Below are 20,583 nucleotides of genomic sequence, written 5' to 3' on the forward strand. Positions count from 1 at the left end.
GTTCTTAGGATTGCACTGTTTCCCTCTTTGGAGTAGCGGTGAATTTGCTTGCATATGTCCTTGAACAGCAGCTGCTCTTCTTCTCCATCTTTAACTTTTTTCTCTTCTACTCTGATTCCACAATGGAGCAGGAAGTGGACGAGAGTTTAACCGTCTAAAACTCCATCTTGCTATAAGAATAACCTAATTAGCTGCAGGAGAGTGTCAGTATCTACGGCATTTAAACCATAGCATTGAAAGCTGCCATTATCAGCCACATGTTTGAGAACAACTACATGCCTAAACTTTGCCAATCCAAGCATACTTACTTTTCTTACTTTCAAGAAACTGGTCCAGGGGATAAATAGTCATCTCATCAGTATCATGACAGTATATGTTTAATACATAATCAAATAAATTTCATTAAAATTATGGTCATAAATTGATATTACCATTTACAAGAAAGACAGCAAACCAGGTCTAATTTATTTTTTGGAAAACGGAAAATTACATAAGCAAATACTAGCCTAATACCAACCCCATTTGAAACCCAAAACACTCACATAAATGTGCTATTCCCTTTCCCCATTATTACAAACTTTCAATCCTATGTTTAGTCACTGCAAACTCCATCACTGACCCTAACCTTCTCAGGCACCTTTTCTTTCTTCACATTGTCTTCATTCTTAACCTCTGACTTCACCTGAGCAGCAACTACAGGACTTTCATTTTCCACTTGACCTGTTCCACTTTCTTTCTTTTTCTCAATCACAGGCTTCACCACCTCTTTCTTTGGTGTAGTCACATTTTCATAGCTCTTTCCACAACAGCTGCTCTTCCTATCCATCTTCAATTTGCTTTTCTATAAGTCCCTATTCGATAACTTGCTTAAAGAGAGAGAGCTTTTATACTAGATCATGAATAATTAGGTGACTATATATAGAGAGAGCAGCATATGGGGAGTTTCTGTTGTTCATTTCAAGTGTGATCTCGTTTAATGTGGATGTTCATGAATTAACTTATGAAACCCATCAGTCACCACCAATCCCAATCCCAATCCCAATCCCAATCCACATCTTTAAGTGCAGGTAGGGACGCTTAATTTTCTAGCCTTTTTCCTTCCTCAACTGAAATTATGGATATAATTTTGAGTGATTCAGGTAACGCGATTATCTAGATAGAATATGCGGGTCTCGAGTGTATTATTTTCCAGAATTGGACCTGTGTGCACTCCTCAAATAGTATTAATTTGCAGTTGCAAAATTCTCTGTGCATTCATCTTTTTTATTTCCGAGAATAACATTCATTTGAGTTCATGTGTGGCTCATGAATTAACTTTTGGGGTTCTTGAAAACTAGTGTAGAACAACCACGTACAATGTATTACTACTTGTTAGTATTTAATCAATAGAGTTCCAGCAGCCTTATTTACATACAGCCTGTTTGTCATTGAGTTGAAAGGCTGAAACTGCTTTTCTGAATAAAAATACTATTTTAGATGCTGTTGAAAAAAAAAAAACAGTTTGAGGAAAATTGTTTTATTATATTATGACTAAAATTGATTAAATTTAATTTTTAATTATTTTTTAATACTTTCTAACTATTATATTTAAAAAAATAATTTTCTCAACAGCAGTTTCAATAACAATATGAAATAGGCCTATAATTTGTCTTAACTTCTCAATTGCTTATTTTGGGTGTTTTTTTTTTTTTTTTTTTGTGCGAGTGTGTTAAATAAAGAAGCAGAACATGGAATGCAAGAGATGCTATGGAAGATGGAAAATTTATAATCTTGGAAGATATGCAGCGATTGGAGCAGCTACAAGACCAGCAGAGACAAAACAATTATCCAAGTGGAAGCAAAAATGCCAAGCAAATTAGGCAATCTATGTATATCTCTCGCCACATTGAAGTTCCCTACACCACACAGATATTTAACTGTTAGGAAACGAGAGAGAGAGAGAGAGAGAGAAGGGGGGCAATACCTCTTAGGCTGGCGTAGCTGCAGCCAGTACGAAGGATATTTCTGATGTCTCGTACCGTGGCTCCATTGTAGAACAAGAAATCTGATAAAACACTGTCAATACAATTAAGGATTGCTTGTGTCTGAGTTAGGCAAGGTCCGTTACAGAAGACATCAGTTGCTTCTGGTGGAACATTAATATTCCTACTCAGGGTTAATCCAAATGCCTCATCGCAGCCATTGTAAATCTGCAGAAAGTAGCAAGAACCTTAAACAAGAACAACCTAACAAGAACAAAAAATATGCTCTTCAATCTTTAGCCAACTCCAAACCTTATTATTGAAACAGAACAATGCATCTCCAACCGTTTGTCCTGGCACATCCTGTGCATATCCTGCTAATAACAATAAAATCCAAAAAACAAATAGAGAATATTTCAGAAAAGAGAAATGAATATGGCGAAGTAGATGAATCATGAATGGTTGCAAGAAGTTTATATTTGAGGTCATACCATGGTAACCTGAGTAGCAGCAAAATTTGGCTATGGAAATTAGAGGGAAAATAAAGATAATTTTCTGCATTAACACAGCTCGGAGTGTCATTAAGAAGTGAATTTTTTTAACTTTTTCATAAGTTGATTGATTAAGAGAGACTACAGAGACACACAAGATAACATAAATTATATAGGAAGAGGTAGTTGACAGTTTGGTCCATCTAGGGACAAATGGACCCAAAAGGGTGCAAGCACACCAACCTGAACTTGCTTTCAACAGTTCGAGTGTTAAAGTTAAGAAGAGAGGTTTAGCGTCCTCTTGTAACGTATTAGTGGTTTACACTTGCTAATGAATGATTGTGCTGATGAGTAATTATTAGACATCTATGCATTTTGAATGTTTTAAATTCATTCCTCAGCAGTAGCAAGTATAGTTTTATCATGTATCTCTCAGATATGTGCACAATTGATTACAATTGTTTTAGCATAGGTTAATCTGCACAGAGACGGACAATGATGTTAAACTTGAAGCATTGCTCTCTGCAATTCCTGTTTGCTGATCTACTCCCACACCTCAGGCATTATCATTTTCATCGCACATATTTTTCTATCGATGAAAAATATAAAATACAAGGTAACTGGTGCAGCTTATTCCAATCATCATCATTAACTCGTATTTTCATTAAAACTCTTGAAACTCGTTCATTTTCACTTTCATACTGGACATAGATGAGCACATGATCCAGGAAGATGATTATTTCATAACAGGTTAAAAGGGTTTTGAGTGATGCCATTGTATTTGGTTCAGAGAAAGTTACTATGTCGGACAATGGATACTTTAACCCGTTGGCTAATAACTTCATAACCCTTCCACAGGACAGGTTAGGCTGGAATTGGGGTGTTGCAATAAGTTAATTCAAAACAAGATAAAGACATCACCTTACAATAAGACTACTCTTTTCCTCAAAAAGCCGTAAACAGCCACTTTCAGCAATACATTTATATACCAGTGAGTTATCAGCTGAACATGAAAGTGAAGACCATCTGAGATATAACGCAATTGATATCCATAATTTCAGTACAATGAGAATCCCAGTCATGAATTACTTTTTAAGTCTCATGACAAGCGAATGAGCAGGTATTTGTAATTCTACTAAGATATAAAGTCAAAACAACTGAAATTCCTTCAACAGTGCTTCTAGAACAAATGTTCAAGGCAAGTATGACATAGCACTTTTGAGTTTTGATTATAAACTAAATAGAACTTCATTTCCTATACCTCACTACTTAATATACTGCGAAAGCCACTTGAAACCATCTCCATAGCCCATTTTTCGAACAATGCTACACATGAATACCTCCAAGGGACGGACATTTGAGTCTCCCAAGTTCACCTTACCCTTGCCAGTGGTGAAGTTGGTCAAGCCAAGGTGGTAACGCAACTCGTCTTCTGAGGCAGCATATGGTATGTCAATTTTGTTGCCTAAAACAAGGAATGGAACATTGGCCAAAGCCTCATCTGAAAGGAGAGCATCCAGTTCTTTTTTTGACTCCGCAAATCTCTCCTTGTCATAGGCATCTACCAGGTAAACAACTGCATCTACCTGAAAATGAGGGGAGTATCTAAGAAAGAATTCCAGATTATAATACAAGGAGAAAATTTCTGGCAATAAAGGGTACTGTCACATTCATGAATAAACCAAAATTAAAAATAGCCTCTTTGGGAAAAATACAACACAAGTCACAATAATTCTTAAGCAAATAAGAAGGCCAATACAATATCTTTATAATATTGATGATGGTTGGCTACCAAAAACGTAGAGAACTATTGATTAAAACTGGGGCATTCCAAATTTCAAAAATACAATTAGAGTACCCTATTTCTTATTAAGAAAAACCCAAATAAAAATGGCAAGTAAACAGCATATGTATGGTGAGCTACTATTAAAACAATTCCAAAGGAGGAAGTGCCATCAGCGAACTCCCATTTTGTTATTTGCCTCCCATGAATCAGATAATCACAAAACAAACATCATCTGGGATTATGGAGGCACCAGTACCCAGTAATTGGGGCATATTAACAGTCAGGTATTCGACATATCCACCTGTGACAAGAGAAAAGGCAACTAACAGGGCATATCCAAGAGAGATAATTAAACAGGCAACTAAGGGGAGAAACACCTTCAAATTGATATACATGATAAAGCAAACATCCACAGCAATTTCAGATCCTTATCATTTGTCCAAGTTTTCACAAAAAATAAACTCTTTCATCAAAATTCCAAGCACGATATCAATTAAAAATGGAGTCAACATTCAATTTAATATATTTGTGGAAATTCCTTTAAAATGGTGAATATAGTTATCAAATTGAACACCAGTTGTTCACACGGGAACAACTTGTTAATTAATGCAAGTAACAGAGATGAACCTTGGCATAGTAGTCTTTCCAAACTCTACGAGCAATCTGATGGCCTCCCAAATCAAAGGCCTTAAACTTGATTTTCCCAATGCTCAACTCCTCAGATGTTGGATACTGTGTAGGCTGGTGTTGCACTAATCTCTGCAAAAAGCCATGAAAAAAAGAGAGAGGTTACATTTTTAAAGTTTACCATTGATTTTTCAAAGCCAATAAAAGCTATATTAAGCCAATTCCATGAATTATTCTTTCTCCAGATAAAATATATAGTTCCCAAATAACTAAGTTATCACTATTCATAAACATAGATATCCCTGTAGTCATAGTTTGACTCGAAAAATTTAGCTCTCTTATGCCTTTTTTTTTTCTTTTTCTTCCATCTCCACTGAAAAGATGAAATATCCTAAAAAAAATGCTAAATCCACTCTTCATTTCTTATGAATTATAATTAATAAGCATCAAATCTTATCAATTACAAACACATCAAAACTCCTAGCAGTTCGATGATTCCATTCTTCAGGTAGAAAATAACTAAAGAATCTAAACCACAAAATATATATATATATATATATATATATAGTTTTCTTAACTTTTCTTTGCTCCCTTTTCTCGGTACCCAAACAGACCAATTATACAACAACTGAATCCATCACGTACCTCATCTTTCAACATGTGAAGCAGCGTCGTTTTTCCGGCATTATCAAGCCCTAAAAACAAGATCTTGGCTTCCTTCTGCCACAAACCGAGGGAAGCAAGAACTCCATAGAACCAATCAAGCAAAAACATGATTGCACTATAGTGAAAGAAATCCAATTAACCCCCAAAACATTAGCCACCAAAAACACCCAGATCAACCCTACAAGACCCAGAAACCTCCCGATTATTAAATCAATTTGGTCAAAAAAAAGGAACTAGAAAGAGAAAATGCAGAGATTACATATCAAAAACCTAGAGAGAGAAAGATGGCGTTCTGTATATACAAGCGGAATGATATGTGTGTACAGTAGATTGCCGTGAGTGTGAGCTGGCAATAAGTGGTTGGATGAACTGGTTGAGACTGGTTCCCGTGGATCGGGTTTCCGGGTTAAATTTGTTTTGACCAATAAGAGATCGAGAATTGGGGTTGTTGCGTCATTGGGTTGATATTGGCCGTTGATGGTAGAATGGACGGATGCGATTATCTTATTGGTATTTTCGGGCGGGTGTTTGGTGGCAAAGCAATCAATTGTCTGTTTCCTTTCTCCAGCTGGCGCTTTCAAAAGCGAACGGTAGCGTTTTGTCCCTTCAGTGTCAGTGATCATACAAAGTAGGTCCAACGAAACGTCACCGTTTCACCAGTCAAATTCACGTATATGTCCACAAAGTTGTTTCAACTTTAAGATTAATAAATTATTTTCTTTAATATTTATAAATAATCGCTATAAAATCTCAAATTCAAATTTTATACTTTTATTATTGATCCTTTCATTAAAATGATATTAAAAGGATATTAAAAGCTTAATAACTTGCTTAAGAAGAATTAATATGATATATTAAAATGATTATTGGCGATAGTAATGGAATTGGATGAGAACCTAAAAATATTTAATAATGAGATTAATGCTAATCCCCATCTAATTATAAAGCCTAGGAATCTTTGTGCATGGCCTCTTCCTAGTGAGCTAGAGAATGACTATTCAATTTTATAGGAATTACCAATCCATTAATCCATTAATGAAGAGTACTAATGTGTCATGCTCCTAACCCTACCAAGATGCTCTGTGCTTGTGCTTTGCTTCCTCCCAATTGCTTATACAAGGTTATTTTATTTATAATTAATTTTCATTTTAAAAAAACTGAAAAATATTAATTATTTTTTTAATTTTATTCTTATTTTAATTAATAAACTAATATGTGATCATAAAAAATTTAAACTAATATAAGAATAAATTTAATAACCATTAAATTAAATATTTATATCTAAATTCATATATTTATTATATATTTTTTAATTAATTTTATATAAATCTTATTATAAATATTTAATCTAATAATTATTAAACTCATTTTCATATAAATCGAGTTTATATTAAATACATCTAACATATTAATTATTTATATAATTTTTTAAAATTATTTTATTTTTTTAATTAAGTAAAATAAGGAATGATTTAATTAAATTAAAAAAATATTTTATTATATTTTAAATAATTTAATTATTTTTTAATTATTATGCAAATAAGTGGACAGAGGGCATATTTATAAATGTAAACTTATTTTTACAAAATTACAAAGATTATCCAATCTTTATAAAACTGCACCAGATAAGCGTTGCTTCTTTCTCATGAGGTGGGGCCTTTTAGACTTTTCGGGCTTATCCATTTCCAAAAGTCCAAACCCGGAAACCAGATAACCCATTAACGGCCAACAGATTTGTAATTTTCGTCACCTCCCAAAACTACCCCTATAAATACTCCCCGCGCCGCATTTCACGGGCAAAACCAGAGAGTAACTGTAAGAAACCAGCTCTTGTTAATGGCTGAGGCGGCGGTGGAGACGGCGACTAAAGAGCGGAAGATCCTGGTGGCTGTGGATGAGAGCGAGGAGAGCATGCATGCTCTCTCATGGTGCCTAAAGAACGTTATTTCTCATAATTCAAAGGATACAATCATCCTCCTCTACGCTAAGCCTCCTCGACCTGTCTACACTGCTCTCGACGGCACAGGTAACCGAAAACCTGCATCGACTCTCTTTGCTAAGTGAATGAAATCTGATTTTCTTTTATTTTCGATTTTAGGATATTTGTTTTCTTCTGATATTATAGCGACTATGGAGAAGTACAGTAGCGATGTGGCTGATTGTATCATAGAGAAGGCCAAGAGGATGTGCAGAGATCAACAAGCTCATCATGATGTGAGTTTTTTTTTTTTTTTTTTTTAAAAAAAAAGAGAATAGTTTCTTGCTGGGGATAAATTGGTGATTTTGCGTTTGGGACAGGTGAAGCTGGAGACGAGAGTAGAGTGTGGTGATCCAAGGGATGTGATTTGTGAGATGGTGGAGAAGCTGAGTGCGGACATGCTAGTGATGGGAAGCCATGGTTACGGTCTGATCAAGAGGTGGGTATCTGTGATTTTGACTCTGGTTAGTTTAATTTTGGTTGAAGGGATTAGAATGGGATCGACAGTTTGATTTTGATTAAATTTAATTGTAAATTTCTTAAAAAAATTGTATTTTTTAAACTTAAAATTGAAAATTAAAATATTGATTTGGGTTGGTTTGTAGGGCATTTCTTGGGAGCGTGAGCAACCACTGCGCACAGAACGTCAACTGTCCTGTGTTGATTGTGAAGAAACCAAAATCAAGCGGTGGGAGTGGAAGCAAATAAATACCAATTCCTTTTCAATTTTTTTTTTCCTGAAAATTGAGGACTCCTTTGTTTGTATATAATTTTGAATGTGTAAATTCAAATTGGAATTCTACTTTTAATGCAACAATTAGCTTAGCTTAAAGGATTCAATTTTTACTTTTATACTTACAAAATGCTCATTCAATTAGTTGTTTAGCCTGTTGTGTTTTAGATTTAATGGAGGCTCAAAGGAACTGATTAATGATGGGTTACGCAATAGGATATAGACTCGCTTGAGATTTAAGAAAATCAATCAGACTATTTATGGATATTAATTAAATTTACTTGATTCTTTAAAATTAAAGTTTGAATTTAAAATTTTGCATTATTGAAAACGATAGTAGTTGAAACTGAATAGATATTTACCATAATGCCATCCCATGTAGCCCATTGCATTTTCCCCTAGTTTAGCATATAGTCCAATGTTTTATAAGCAGAATGAGCAAAGCAAATCAATTGTTCTGTCTCCACTTTCGTTAAAAGATTATTCGTTTTCAGTTGATTTGGCTTTGACAGGTACTACGTTCTTTATTGTTTCAGTTGATTTTTCGTAGTCTCAGAAATGTGTTTGATGATCAAACAAACCAAACTTCATGCGATGCTGGAATTGTATAGAGTTCACAAAAAATCTTTACGAGTTCATTGGCATCAAATTTAGCAAGCGCCTCACGTGTATCTCCAAATGGAACTCGGCTATCATTTCCAGAAATGGAAACAAAGGTTTAAGCTTGTGAATTTCAGTAAAATTTTTGGGATACCCTTTTGTCCAGATGTGTTTTTATGTGTTAACACGTTACACATACACTGTTTCTAGCACTTACAAAACTATTCCTCAATTATCACAAGTTTATACATTGGATTTGATGGTCTTGTGTTCTTATTTAATTTACAACGAAAATGATCAAACACTTAACAGTATATTCCAACAAGTCACATTATATGGAGATGCACTTGCTTTAGATTTCATGTTACAGTATATTCAAGTTGGTTTCAGAAAGACCTTAAATAGATGATCAACACATTTTAACGCATTGCGAAATGTGCTTTCTACAAGTAGACAATGCTTGGTTCAAGTCGAGCTTGCAAGTTTTCATCCGAACTCCATCGTTTTGGGGTGAAGAAGAATAAAAATAGTCAAGAGTGTGCCAAGGTTTACATCAATATGAACTTTTTATTTCTATGAATTTTCCCCTGAATCGCTAACTTACCTTTTGAGATGAAAACAACGTTCAGTACCAGGAAACCTGATCTAATGCTGTATGTCCCGTTCTCCTCTCTTATTATCCTTACTTACATCACTTAATCACCACATCTCCACAACTAATTTTCACGTATGACTACCTATACTGAAAATTTGAATCAACAAGCTATAACCTATAGGCAAAAGAACAGATAATATTCTAACTTTGATGCAGAACCATAATCGACGGCCATATCCTGCAACGAAGATAGAAAACAAGCAAAAATTCCTCCAGCTTATCATATTTCACCAATCAGCAAAATTTTGATTTTCCACAATTTTTTTTTACGTTCAAGAAACAAAATTTAAAATCTGTAGGCAGCCACAAACAATATTGGAACATTCGAACTATTTCATAATTGTTATGATAAAAAGACATCCTCTTTGTTCTAAAGGCTCAGCCACTTTTAAATGGAATCAGCCACGCAGTTTGCATGCAAATTTCAACTCTATTTTCTTCCCTAACATAAATTCTACAAATAAGAATCCAGAGAAAACAGAAAATTTAAGAAGCACTGCTTCATGCCCTGGCTCATTTCTAGACTGATGAGTACTTCATCTCTACAGCTCATCCTGCAAACATGGAATGAACGAAATATTAGTGCAGAAAGTACTACAGAACTATTTGTTACTGTCACTAAAGAAATAAAACTTACATGTACTTCATCTTTGCTTTCAGCACTGTCTTCTGCTCCATCTGATTTTCCTTCACCATCATCCTCTCCTTCAGTGTCATCAGCATCATCATCCTCATCTTCATCAACCTGAAAAACATGATCATTCAGTTAGGGCTAGAGGAAGCAAAAATCAAATCTTCAGTAAGCAGTCTGATGGCTTACATCAGAATCAGCTGGATCATCCTTGGATTCCTGAAACCATAAAATTTTAGTGTGAATTTTGTAGTTACATAACCATAGTTGTGAAATCAATACTTTTCTCTCTGTACGCTAGTTCACCATATGAGAACATAATAAAACGCAAATTAACCATCCCTCGACTCATTATTTCACTCCCTCAGACTAATTATGTTGAAGAAGAGCCATTCACACTACATAAATAACGAGAATTTTCAAGCAAAAAAGACAAAGAAAGTACCTCTTCTTCTTTCTTCTTCTCTGCCTCCTCAAACGCAGCCCTCTCAGCCTGCAAAATCACACAATATCACTCAAATATCAAGACAAGAATTGCTTCCAAATATTAAATTTAACATTAAAAGACAACATACATCCTTGTTCTTTCCCCATGTTTCTTCAGCCAGCTTCTTTGCATACTCAGGATCATCACAAATCAAGACATTGTCAAACAAGGTTCCAGATTTCACCTGACATTCAAAAGAAATTAGTTTGTTGGAATCCAAGCTATGAATGGAACAAATAAAATAAATTTTGCAAGACAAATACCTGCCACAATTCAATACCAACATACTTCAAGTTAGGGTATACATAGAGATCTGGATCATCCTTGAAATCTGGAAAGATTTTGTATGTTAGTGAATATCATAAAATTTCAATTAAAGGATCCAAATATAGAACCAGAACAAACCAGGGTTGTCAATCTTTGGTGCCTTCCACTTGCCCTTGTAATTGGGGTTCTTAATTTTCTGCCAAAAAAACAGGTCAGAAAAACTAAGGCTCCAAAATCATAATTGACATCAGAAGCTTTAACATGATCATAAATTCACGAACCTTGGGCTTCCATGGACCCTTATATTCAGGGTTGGCAATGGTTGGGGGAGTCCATTCACCATCCTCCTCATCATCCCAATCCTCAGGCTACAATTACAAACTACCTATATCAGCAACTATTTTTCTTTCAAATAAAGGGATAAAATAACAAAGGAATTTCAATAAATACCTTCTTTGCATCAGGATCTGGAATCTCCTTTGGAATGTCATCATAACCCTAAAAGATAGACCGTGAACAGTGTGCTTCAGATATATATTTTCTTATTCATTACAAGTTAGGCAAGGTAAGGGAGGCCAAGGGAAATAGCACATCATTACCTCTGGTTTCTTATCCTCAGGGTCCGGAATATACTCATTGTCATCCCAATCTTCAGGCTGCCATCAAGTTAAATGTTCCATTACCATCAAAATCTTAATGACAATGCACAGTTAATCATTATGGTGCTAGGCAATTACTTTCTTGGCATCTGGATCCTTGATTGTCTTTGGTGGAAGAAGGTCCCAATCAGAGTACAAACTACCAGTTTGCTTCTCAACATTGTCAACAAGGATGCTATATGTTGCATCTGGACGGATGATGAGTGTGTAAACATGAGTGAGTTGATCAGTTTCACAAGGAACTTCCTTCTTGATCAAGTGGTTTGATCCATTGTAATTAAGGATTGTATGTACTTTCTTGGTGCTGTAGCCACAGATATCTGGTCCAAACATGATACTGAAGCCAACCATAAAATTCCAAACACGAAAATCAATAGACAAAGACATAAAAGTTTAAGCAAATGAGCTAACAGTTTAACTATTATTGGAAGGGGCTAACCTGTATGCGGTATCACCACCAAATTTCTTCTGGTCAACCTCACCACTAAGCAACTTCATGTAGCCACCACCACAGTCAAGCTTTTGTTCATGCTTGACAGAAAATTGGAAAACTAGAGTCTTATCTTTATTACTGAACTCTGGGAACTCAGCTGAAATACCATAGAACCTGAGATCTTCACTAGTCTGGATACCTGTATCAAGATGTTCAAAATCATCATCCAGCAACTAATATAAGCCATTGAAATACAAAAAATTTCAGCATTCAACTCTGTATGAATAGCTAAAATTTAATTCCACAGCTCAAGTTGTACGTGAACTACAAATAGCTTGAATCATACCTCTGTCATTAGGGTCTCCATTCCACTTGCCAGAAGTGTAGTTCCACTCACCGGCTGTATTCTCATCTTTCTTCCAATCAGATTTGACCCATCTCGTTTCCCACCCATCTAGAAGTTCATGTACCATAAAAAAAAAAAAACAAAAAAAGAAAGAAAGAATTGGAAATGAGCAAATGTTAAGGTGGGCATACCAAGTAAAATGTGAACTGCCAGCAACATGCCAACACCGAGTAAAAACCATAAAAATTGAACAGAAAACAGCATAAAATTTTAAATAATTACTATCAATGCCGCTTTTTCTTCCAGGAGACTAAGGCCAAACCTTAATCAAGCCAAGTGATCAAAAAGAAAAAAGTCAAGATTTTGACCATCATACATTTTTGCAATTCCATATGCTGAAAATCCACGTGTAAATATAAAACCAGATAATATCCAACTTTATACATTTGGATCTAAATAAATGCTTAGCCAATCCAGTATTCGTCCATGTAAACCACATAATTTCCCAGTAAACAAACAGAAAAGAAAAATGAAACCCAACAAAATCCAATCAATTACCATTTTCAAATGCAAAACTAAACAATTCATCAACAAAACATGTAACAGCAGATCTAGCGAAAATGATCACATTTCTAGCCACAACTACGCTATTACACAAAGCAGCTTAACAGAGCTACCGGATCCACTGATCCACATATTAACCACACAAAAAACACCCATCCTTCACATATCTAATCAAATTCAACCATAACCATGCATCCAAATTCCAGTATTACAAGCTGCAATCTACAATACCAAACTGAGATCACTGAATGCATTGAAAGGGTTGAAATAAGGCATAAATGTAGAGAGATGTAGAGAGAGAGTAATAGAGATACCATCAAAACGTTCCTCGAAGAAGACTTTCGCAGAGGAGATTGCAAGGAGGGAGAGGAGGATCAGCGAAAGGAGAGAATTAGGGTTCGCCATGGCGAGGAAGAAGAGGGAGAACGTGTTAGAGCTGTAGAGTGAGAGAGTGACAGATTCATTTTATAGGGGTTCTTCTTCATCGGGATTAACGGTGGTGAATTATGCATTTCAGTAGCGGTAAATGTCCTAGCTGGATAAGATTTGATGGCGTGGACTAATACAAAACTGACAGATCAGATTTGCTTGTCATTGGTTTGACGTGGCAAGAACCGATTGGTAATATACACGAATTGAAAGAGCGAAACGCATTGACACGTGGAAATTGGTGGGATTTGGCGTTTATGCGTTTCTTTTTCTTAAAATGAAAGATTATTAAGAACCATAGGTATACGTGTGAGAATTTTTTTTTTTTAAATATGATAAACAAATTTTATATTTATATAAATAAAAAAATATTATTTGAAAAAAACAATCTCCACCCAATAAAAATGTTTATAATTTTAATAATAAATTTTATTTAGTCTTTTTCTATTTTACTCCTTTGTTAATATTGCTTCATTAAAATTAAATACTTTATATCATTAAATTATTATTGAAACTAATACATTTTACTTTTTTAATATATAATAAATAAGAGTATATTAATAAGTTAATAAATAAATTATTATTTCAAAAGTGATCTATAATTTGAGACAAATAAAAAAAAGTAAATCTATTTTTTTTTTTTTGGATAGAGAAAATGAATTATTTACAATGTTATATTTTGATTTGGTACATTCAAAATTTATTTTTATAATTTGAAAAATTTTCCAAAAGAAAATTTTTAATTGATAAGAAATCTCATTGTTTATAGTAATCCAATTGGGGAAACGAACAAGATAATTTATATTATCTAAATGTATAGTAATCCTCCAAGATTGAAAAAGACAAAAAAGAAGGGATCCTAATGGATTCCATTCATAGCCATAGGCTATTAAAAAAAGGTTAAGTTGTAAAGTAAAAGAATATGCTTAAAAAAGGCACTAAAATACGTCACAAATGATAAAAATGGCAGGCCATTCTTCTTCACCCTTGTACGCTACATCAGCAAATTTTATAAAAAACCAGTGGCCGGCATGGGAGGCACTAATTTATTTGTTTTGCTGATTAGATGCTTACCTTTGAAGCCACTCATCAATGACAACTTAGAGCAGGGTCACACAATAATATCAGTCATCACACATCCTGCAAATTGTCTTTCACGTTTTACTATTAATACAAATGAAAATAAATATTTATATCTACAAGAAACATACACATGAAACTATAGTTTATTAATGGTCAAAGTGGTAAGGTAGCAGAAGCAAAGCCTCATCAACAAACAGTAAGCGCTAGATTACACGATAATGCTTCAATGGTAAGCATAATTTTCTTTCTGCCTTAGCTAACAGATTGGGTTTAATAGATAATATTCAGAGCAATTTGAACAGCAGGCCCCCGTGAGTAGCAAAGAATGGAGCAAACACCAATGACTCCACTGCCATGAGCTTGATCAGGATATTAAGTGAAGGACCAGAAGTGTCCTTCAGGGGGTCTCCGACTGTGTCGCCGATGACAGCAGCTTTGTGAGGGTCTGAACCTTTAGGTCCAAGTGATCTAGCATGCTCGGAAACACCAGCCTAGTCCACGTTACAGTGTGAAATCACAAATTATAGGGAAGCATCTGAATTTATGGACTCAGATAAATTAGGCTAGAAAAAATTTTTACCTCAATGTATTTCTTGGCGTTGTCCCATGCCCCACCGGTGTTAGAAGCCGAAATGGCAATCTAATATTTGGAACAAAGTTAGTACTAGACTAGCCATGGTTTTTGTTGGGGAAGGTGGATGAGAATAGCATACCTGGACACCAGAAACAAGTGAACCAGCAAGAACACCAGCAAGAGTTTCAACTCCGAAGAAGGTTCCAGCAATGAGTGGTGTAAGCATAACCAGAGCGCCAGGTGGGATCATCTCCCTGAGTGATGCATCAGTTGAAATTTTGACACAGTTGGCATAGTCTGGTTTAACTCTACCTTCCATAAGTCCTGGAATAGTATTGAATTGTCGACGGACCTCTTCAACCATTTTGAGAGCTGCACTTCCCACACTTTTCATTGTCATGGCAGAGAACCAGTATGGAAGCATGGCGCCGATAATCAGGCCAATGAAGACCTTAGGGGTTAAAACATCAACAGCTTTGATGCCTGCTCTGCTTACAAAGGCACCAAATAAAGCAAGGGAAACCAAAGCAGCTGATCCAATAGCAAAACCCTGAGACATGAAGGAAAAGAATGTTATAGATTTTCTCCAAGTGATTTAAGACCATGAAGAATCATGGAAACCTCACAAGCCCACAAGCTCGATAAGGGACAATAAATTTGGACATCAGTAACTTACTAGAAAAAAATTGCTATCCCTCACAAACAACTAAATTACTGCTACAAGGTAGTGAGATATAACAGATAAGAGGAAGTCCTACCTTGCCAATTGCGGCAGTGGTGTTTCCGGCAGCATCTAGAGCATCTGTTCTTTCACGTATCTTGTGACTCATTCCAGCCATTTCAGCAATACCACCAGCATTGTCACTTATGGGTCCATAAGCATCAATTGCAAGACAAGTCGAAATTGTACTGAGCATTCCCAAAGCAGCCATGGCAATACCATACATGGCGGCCATGCTAAAGCTGACATAGATAGCAATTGCAATGGCAAATATGGGAATTATGACAGATTTGTATCCCAGAGCTAATCCAAATATCACATTTGTTGCAGCACCAGTCCTGCAAGAATCTGCTACATCCTGCACTGGACTGCAGAATTTAAATTGGAAAATTAAGCAGCATCACTACTAAATATCATTGATGGATACAGTACACACACATTCAAAGCAATTAGGCCATTCATGGAACAAAAAAGAATTGACAAATGGGAAACATGTTGCAATAGTCTACAAGACCAAAAGAAAATGATTTCTTAGGTAATGAATTCATGAAGAAGAAATTCACCTGTAAGCATTGCTAGTATAGTACTCTGTTGTATACCCAATAACAAGTCCAGCCCACAAGCCAATAGCAACACAAAAGAACAGGTGCCTGCAGCCAGTAGCATATAATTTATTAAGCATGATGAAGTCCTAGAAAAAAAGGCAGGGTTTAGGTGGGTAACATACCAGTTCTTTACAAGCTTGTCAGTCCCAAAATCAAAGAGAGTGAATTCTGATGGTAAAGCTAAGAAGCTGACAATGGCAATCCCAGCAGTCATCAGAATGGTTGAGATAACTAGTTGTCTCTTCAATGATGGCTCGATTTCACTTACATTCTTAATCTCAAACAGATCAGTTGCAAAAAGTGTGGTTACTAAGCAAACTATTATTCCCATTGCACTTATAATCAGTGGATAAGACATGGCTGTGTAGTCATGGTTGATACCAAATTGTGAAATTGATGCAACAAAAAGTGCTGCACAAGATGATTCGGCGTAAGACCCAAATAAGTCAGAACCCATCCCAGCAATGTCTCCTACATTGTCACCCACATTATCAGCAATAACCTGCATGAGCGCCATAAACTTAGTGCAAACTATCACTGTAGATGACATAGACTATAACCAACAATTGCCACAAGTAGTTTGGCAACTATAAACTATTATGAAAAATGTTGGACTTGGAAAAGCTAAGATAAAAAAGCAGAGATTAAAATCACAAATGAGTTGTAGAAAGCACGGCAAATCCTAAAATTAGCCAATGTGTGCCTACCATAAGAGGAGGTATCTAAACAAATAAACATAGAACTTGGCCATGATAATCAGCAAAAATAGGTGAAAAAAAAAAGTTCAAGGAAATTACAGCTGGATTTCTTGGATCATCTTCAGGGATATTTCTTTCAACTTTACCAACAAGGTCAGCACCAACATCAGCTGCTTTTGTATATATACCTCCTCCAACTCTTCCAAAGAGTGCCATTGATGAGCCTCCAAGACCATAACCAGTAATGGACTCATACAGTCCCTCCCAGTCATCTCCATAGTAAAGTTTGAACAGATTGATGGATACATATAACACCAAAAGCCCATTGGCAGAAAGAAGGAAACCCATCACTGCCCCAGATCGAAAAGCTGTGATGAAGGCTTTTCCAACACCCTTCCTTGCTTGTAGAGTTGTCCTTGCATTGGCATAGGTTGCAATCTTCATGCCTAGAAAACCTGAGAGGACAGAAGTGAGAGCACCAAGCAAGAAAGCAATTGTGCTAAAGATGGCATTGGCAAGAGCTGGTTTGCAAAGATTCCCCTTGCTGTATGTGCACGGTTCACTTTTGGTGCTAAAGCCCTTAACCGAACCAAGAAAGAGAAAAATGATGGCACCAAAAACACCCATGAAGATACTGAGATACTTGTACTCAGTAAACAGGAAGGAGGTTGCCCCTGGGAAAATGAAATGGTAAGTTACAAATAGAAATCCAATTTTGTACACTAGTTAAAGAAATTCATCATTGGCAATTATGATGCATAAAGATTATAATTGCATGCAGAATAAACACAAAAGGATTAAAGGTTTAGTAATATCTATTGTGTTCCTATTTCCTAGAGTGACACATGAAAAACAAAACGAAAACTGCATAATCTGGAACAGCATCCCCAGATTATGCAATGAAAACTACAACAGATTGACGAAAACATGACATGTGCACGAACACATAACAGGGAAGGTCTATGATTATCTTCAGATTGCATATATAATTGCCAGAATACTCCTCCTAGTTCCAATTTAAGTGTTAGAATTGCATAGCTCATAGGGAAGTGATGATGATGATGAAACTGGTAATTCCTATTCCATTAAAATGATAAGAATTTCAACTTATTTTAATTTTCTTATTTCCAATCTTAATTCCCTCAGGAAAACAGAATTTCCCATTGAAGGAAAAGGCATGCTTACATATAATTTGCTTGGAAAATTTTAGAAGGAAGATGCATAGAGTTATTAATATATATATTGACTTTAGATCCAATTCCAGGAAAACCGAAAATCAAAGATAAAAGATTTTCACATAAAAAAATTGTTTTAGGAGGTGGGGTGGGCCAAAGAGACAAACAAAACAATACAGAGAAAAAAGAATTGGGAATTTAATCTGAAGATCACAAATAGGAAAAAGCTGCATATAAGTGAATAACTTCTCTATGCAAAAACACAAAACAAGATCAAAGAATACAAAGAACAAGTATTTTATGTTGCATAAAATGGATCCTTTTGTTAATTATTCATTTGTATTATATTTTGTCCAAGGAATTCATCATCCAGATTATCAATAATTTGGTATTTTATTAGTACTAGAAAACTATAAATCACTTTGAAAATCATAAATCACTTTGAAAATCTTTTTAAATTTTGGCCTGACATGATGAAACTCATCATCCAAAATTAAATAACATAATTTTGCAATAGCCATTCAAATGTTGTGTAAGATAGGTAACAACTGATAATGAGTCACAAACCAGTGATCTAATTTGAAAACAAACCAAAAGCACACAGAAACTCACACGCAGACACACACCCACAGAGAGAGAGAGAGAGAGAGAAAGAGAGAAAGAGAGCTCACCAATAGAAATAGCATTCTGTATTTCAGCACACTTGAGAGAAGCATCAAGATTATCAACACCTTCTTCTTCTTCCCCAATCAATCTATCACTATAACCACTGCCAGACTCACCAGAGACCCTAACCTTTGATACCAAAAACCATTGAAACAAAGCAAACCCAATACCAACCAGGGAAGCTACAAGTATCAAAACCTCTGTAAAACCCTCACTCAACACACCCATTTCCCAAAAAAAAAAAAAGCAAAAACAAAAACCAAAAAACCTACAGTTCACTTGGTAAGTTCTTGAACAATCTTGCACCAAACAAAGCCAAAACCCACAAATGGATTTCCAGTACTGCCTATAAAAACCACAGACCCAGAAAGTGCATTATCCAAAAAGGAACTTTAGACTTTAGAGGCCTTGCATGGCTAGCTCATGGAATCTGCAAGAGTTGGTCGGTTCGATTGACTGCTGGGGACAAAAGAACGTCCTTTTCAGATCTTTGGATTTCGTTAACCAGCAGGTTTGTATGGTAGTTTTGAGCTATGTCACTGTCTTTATCCAATGTGCTCCCTCTAAGATATCTCAATTTCCTTGTTTTCCAGCTCTGTCGCTTTGCTCTCTCTCTCTTTTTCTCAAAAGAAAAAAAAAAAAAAAAAGGCTGTGTCTCTGTGCAGGCAAAAAAATGGTTGCTGGGTGATGGAACTATATAAGGACAGAGAATTCCCTGTTTTGCTTGCTTGATCAATAATGAAACTAATGCATTTTCTCTTTATTGTTATTGTTGTTGTTACTTTTCTGATGTTAGGAAGAAATGATCAAGATGGTCTTTATTTTCCCTCCGTTTGAATAGGTTTAAATAAGAATAATTCAATAGCCAAAAGCAAATTTGAAGAGGTTTAATTCAATGGAAAATGGTTCAATATCCATTACGTGTAAAAGTTTTCATTTCTTTTTCCACTTCTTTATTAAAAAAGAAAACTTTTAAGTTGTTGAATCTTGATTTAACCGTGATAATTTTGTTAAAAGTTTCAAAAGATGGCATAATTTTGTATTTCTGAAAGGCTATATATTAAGTCTTTCCTATAAATAATTTATGTATTTAATATAAATAATTTTTAATTATATTTTAGTAAAATCAAATCTTAATTGACAAGAAAAAGAAACTCTTCATCCTTAACAATATATTAAAAATATAATAATGCAAATGATATGATATTCTTTCATCAATTATTATTTTTCCTTTGTATGTGGTCCAAAAACGAGATCCAAAAATTTCGAAAAAATTCTATAAAACTCAGAAAAATTTGTAGACTCCAAATATATTTTTAGTTTTGTCACGTGGTCTTTAAATTAATTTTTAAAAATCATCAAAGTTTATATTTTCGGAAAATCGAACCCGATTTTTAAAATCCGAAAAAATCTCAAAAAAATTTCTTAAAATTTAAATAAAATTAAAATACCAATATTACTCATCAAATAATAAATTTAAAATTTTTGGGGTGTTACATTCTTCCCCTCTTACAGAAAATTCGTCCTCGAATTTTATACAAAGCAGAATAAAGTACATGATTACTCATTGAACAGATAAGGGTACTTGCTACGCATGTCCCGTTCTGACTCCCAGGTGCACTCTTCCACTGACTGACTCCTCCACAAAACCTTAACCATAGGGATCTGTTTTGATCTTAGCTGTCTCACTTGATAGTCCACTATGGCTACAGGTTGCTCCTCAAATGTCAAATTCTCTTTTAGCTCTA

The 20,583-nt window shown here is 35.1% G+C and overlaps 5 protein-coding genes and 1 non-coding gene across 11 annotated transcripts; 1 reads left to right on the forward strand and 5 right to left on the reverse strand.

Annotated features, from left to right (window-relative positions):
* Window positions 1-397: 397 nt before the first annotated feature.
* On the reverse strand, window positions 398-3,329 carry LOC110639304 (uncharacterized). Its single transcript, XM_058144574.1, has 3 exons — window positions 2,274-3,329; window positions 1,964-2,189; window positions 398-1,895 (listed from the first exon to the last, which is right to left on the reverse strand). The coding sequence occupies exons 1-3, from the start codon at window positions 2,541-2,543 to the stop codon at window positions 1,798-1,800; spliced, it is 594 nt and encodes a 197-aa protein (XP_058000557.1). The 5' UTR covers window positions 2,544-3,329; the 3' UTR covers window positions 398-1,797.
* Window positions 3,330-3,479: 150 nt separating this feature from the next.
* Window positions 3,480-5,903, reverse strand: LOC110639305 (GTP-binding protein SAR1A). 3 transcript variants are annotated; one of them, XM_058144575.1, is made up of 4 exons: window positions 5,791-5,903; window positions 5,511-5,709; window positions 4,866-4,997; window positions 3,480-4,038 (listed from the first exon to the last, which is right to left on the reverse strand). In XM_058144575.1, exons 2-4 carry the CDS (start codon window positions 5,637-5,639, stop codon window positions 3,718-3,720), a joined length of 582 nt encoding a protein of 193 aa, XP_058000558.1. In that variant the 5' UTR covers window positions 5,640-5,709; window positions 5,791-5,903; the 3' UTR covers window positions 3,480-3,717. The 3 variants fall into 3 exon arrangements, with proteins under 3 accessions (XP_058000558.1, XP_058000559.1, XP_021645888.1); XM_058144576.1 differs by having other exon boundaries at window positions 5,802-5,848; XM_021790196.2 differs by having other exon boundaries at window positions 5,511-5,853.
* LOC131179004 (small nucleolar RNA snoR83) lies at window positions 4,359-4,477 on the reverse strand. Its single transcript, XR_009148011.1, has one exon. It is a non-coding gene; the product is annotated as a small nucleolar RNA snoR83 (small nucleolar RNA).
* A 1,404-nt stretch (window positions 5,904-7,307) lies between the features above and the next one.
* Window positions 7,308-9,108, forward strand: LOC110639273 (uncharacterized). Of its 3 annotated transcripts, XM_021790146.2 has the most exons (5): window positions 7,316-7,557; window positions 7,630-7,745; window positions 7,830-7,948; window positions 8,115-8,197; window positions 8,779-9,108. In XM_021790146.2, the coding sequence occupies exons 1-5, from the start codon at window positions 7,368-7,370 to the stop codon at window positions 8,790-8,792; spliced, it is 522 nt and encodes a 173-aa protein (XP_021645838.2). In that variant the 5' UTR covers window positions 7,316-7,367; the 3' UTR covers window positions 8,793-9,108. The 3 variants fall into 3 exon arrangements, with proteins under 3 accessions (XP_058000561.1, XP_021645840.1, XP_021645838.2); XM_058144578.1 differs by lacking the exon at window positions 8,779-9,108 and having other exon boundaries at window positions 7,308-7,557; window positions 8,115-8,341; XM_021790148.2 differs by lacking the exon at window positions 8,779-9,108 and having other exon boundaries at window positions 7,313-7,557; window positions 7,657-7,745; window positions 8,115-8,341.
* Window positions 9,109-9,810: 702 nt separating this feature from the next.
* On the reverse strand, window positions 9,811-13,358 carry LOC110639328 (calreticulin). 2 transcript variants are annotated; one of them, XM_021790227.2, is made up of 14 exons: window positions 13,199-13,358; window positions 12,321-12,428; window positions 11,981-12,173; window positions 11,620-11,878; window positions 11,482-11,538; window positions 11,333-11,380; window positions 11,164-11,250; window positions 11,021-11,078; window positions 10,879-10,946; window positions 10,704-10,799; window positions 10,574-10,621; window positions 10,318-10,347; window positions 10,135-10,242; window positions 9,811-10,051 (listed from the first exon to the last, which is right to left on the reverse strand). In XM_021790227.2, exons 1-14 carry the CDS (start codon window positions 13,287-13,289, stop codon window positions 10,040-10,042), a joined length of 1,263 nt encoding a protein of 420 aa, XP_021645919.2. In that variant the 5' UTR covers window positions 13,290-13,358; the 3' UTR covers window positions 9,811-10,039. The 2 variants fall into 2 exon arrangements, with proteins under 2 accessions (XP_021645919.2, XP_021645920.2); XM_021790228.2 differs by lacking the exon at window positions 10,318-10,347.
* Window positions 13,359-14,521: 1,163 nt separating this feature from the next.
* On the reverse strand, window positions 14,522-19,475 carry LOC110639327 (pyrophosphate-energized vacuolar membrane proton pump). The gene is made up of 8 exons (XM_021790226.2): window positions 18,841-19,475; window positions 17,094-17,668; window positions 16,419-16,798; window positions 16,255-16,341; window positions 15,729-16,059; window positions 15,110-15,520; window positions 14,977-15,036; window positions 14,522-14,887 (listed from the first exon to the last, which is right to left on the reverse strand). The coding sequence occupies exons 1-8, from the start codon at window positions 19,061-19,063 to the stop codon at window positions 14,681-14,683; spliced, it is 2,274 nt and encodes a 757-aa protein (XP_021645918.2). The 5' UTR covers window positions 19,064-19,475; the 3' UTR covers window positions 14,522-14,680.
* Between the last annotated feature and the right edge of the window lie 1,108 nt (window positions 19,476-20,583).

This window comes from Hevea brasiliensis, chromosome 3 (assembly GCF_030052815.1).
Source record: "Hevea brasiliensis isolate MT/VB/25A 57/8 chromosome 3, ASM3005281v1, whole genome shotgun sequence".
Taxonomy (NCBI): domain Eukaryota; kingdom Viridiplantae; phylum Streptophyta; class Magnoliopsida; order Malpighiales; family Euphorbiaceae; genus Hevea; species Hevea brasiliensis.

Bases quoted from the DNA above. Each gene is read 5' to 3' on its own strand.
- LOC110639305 (XM_058144575.1), bottom strand. From the start codon at position 5,639: ATGTTTTTGCTTGATTGGTTCTATGGAGTTCTTGCTTCCCTCGGTTTG. The intron at 4,998-5,510 runs GTACGTGATGGA...GGCTTTTTGCAG, and splicing joins TTCACATGTTGAAAGATGAG to AGATTAGTGCAACACCAGCC. The intron at 4,039-4,865 runs GTTCATCTCTGT...CCTCATTTTCAG, and splicing joins GGAAAGACTACTATGCCAAG to GTAGATGCAGTTGTTTACCT.
- LOC110639304 (XM_058144574.1), bottom strand. From the start codon at position 2,543: ATGACACTCCGAGCTGTGTTAATGCAGAAAATTATCTTTATTTTCCCT. The intron at 2,190-2,273 runs GTTTGGAGTTGG...TACTTTCTGCAG, and splicing joins TGTTCTGTTTCAATAATAAG to ATTTACAATGGCTGCGATGA. The intron at 1,896-1,963 runs GTATTGCCCCCC...TGTGTGGTGTAG, and splicing joins CAGCTACGCCAGCCTAAGAG to GGAACTTCAATGTGGCGAGA.
- LOC110639273 (XM_058144578.1), top strand. From the start codon at position 7,368: ATGGCTGAGGCGGCGGTGGAGACGGCGACTAAAGAGCGGAAGATCCTG. The intron at 7,558-7,629 runs GTAACCGAAAAC...TTTCGATTTTAG, and splicing joins CACTGCTCTCGACGGCACAG to GATATTTGTTTTCTTCTGAT. The intron at 7,746-7,829 runs GTGAGTTTTTTT...CGTTTGGGACAG, and splicing joins ATCAACAAGCTCATCATGAT to GTGAAGCTGGAGACGAGAGT.
- LOC110639328 (XM_021790227.2), bottom strand. From the start codon at position 13,289: ATGGCGAACCCTAATTCTCTCCTTTCGCTGATCCTCCTCTCCCTCCTT. The intron at 12,429-13,198 runs GTATCTCTATTA...ATGAACTTCTAG, and splicing joins CTTCGAGGAACGTTTTGATG to ATGGGTGGGAAACGAGATGG. The intron at 11,079-11,163 runs GTTCGTGAATTT...TTTTTTTGGCAG, and splicing joins AGGGTCCATGGAAGCCCAAG to AAAATTAAGAACCCCAATTA.
- LOC110639327 (XM_021790226.2), bottom strand. From the start codon at position 19,063: ATGGGTGTGTTGAGTGAGGGTTTTACAGAGGTTTTGATACTTGTAGCT. The intron at 16,799-17,093 runs GTAATTTCCTTG...GCGCTCATGCAG, and splicing joins ATGATCCAAGAAATCCAGCT to GTTATTGCTGATAATGTGGG. The intron at 16,060-16,254 runs GTGAATTTCTTC...TAAATTCTGCAG, and splicing joins TATACTAGCAATGCTTACAG to TCCAGTGCAGGATGTAGCAG.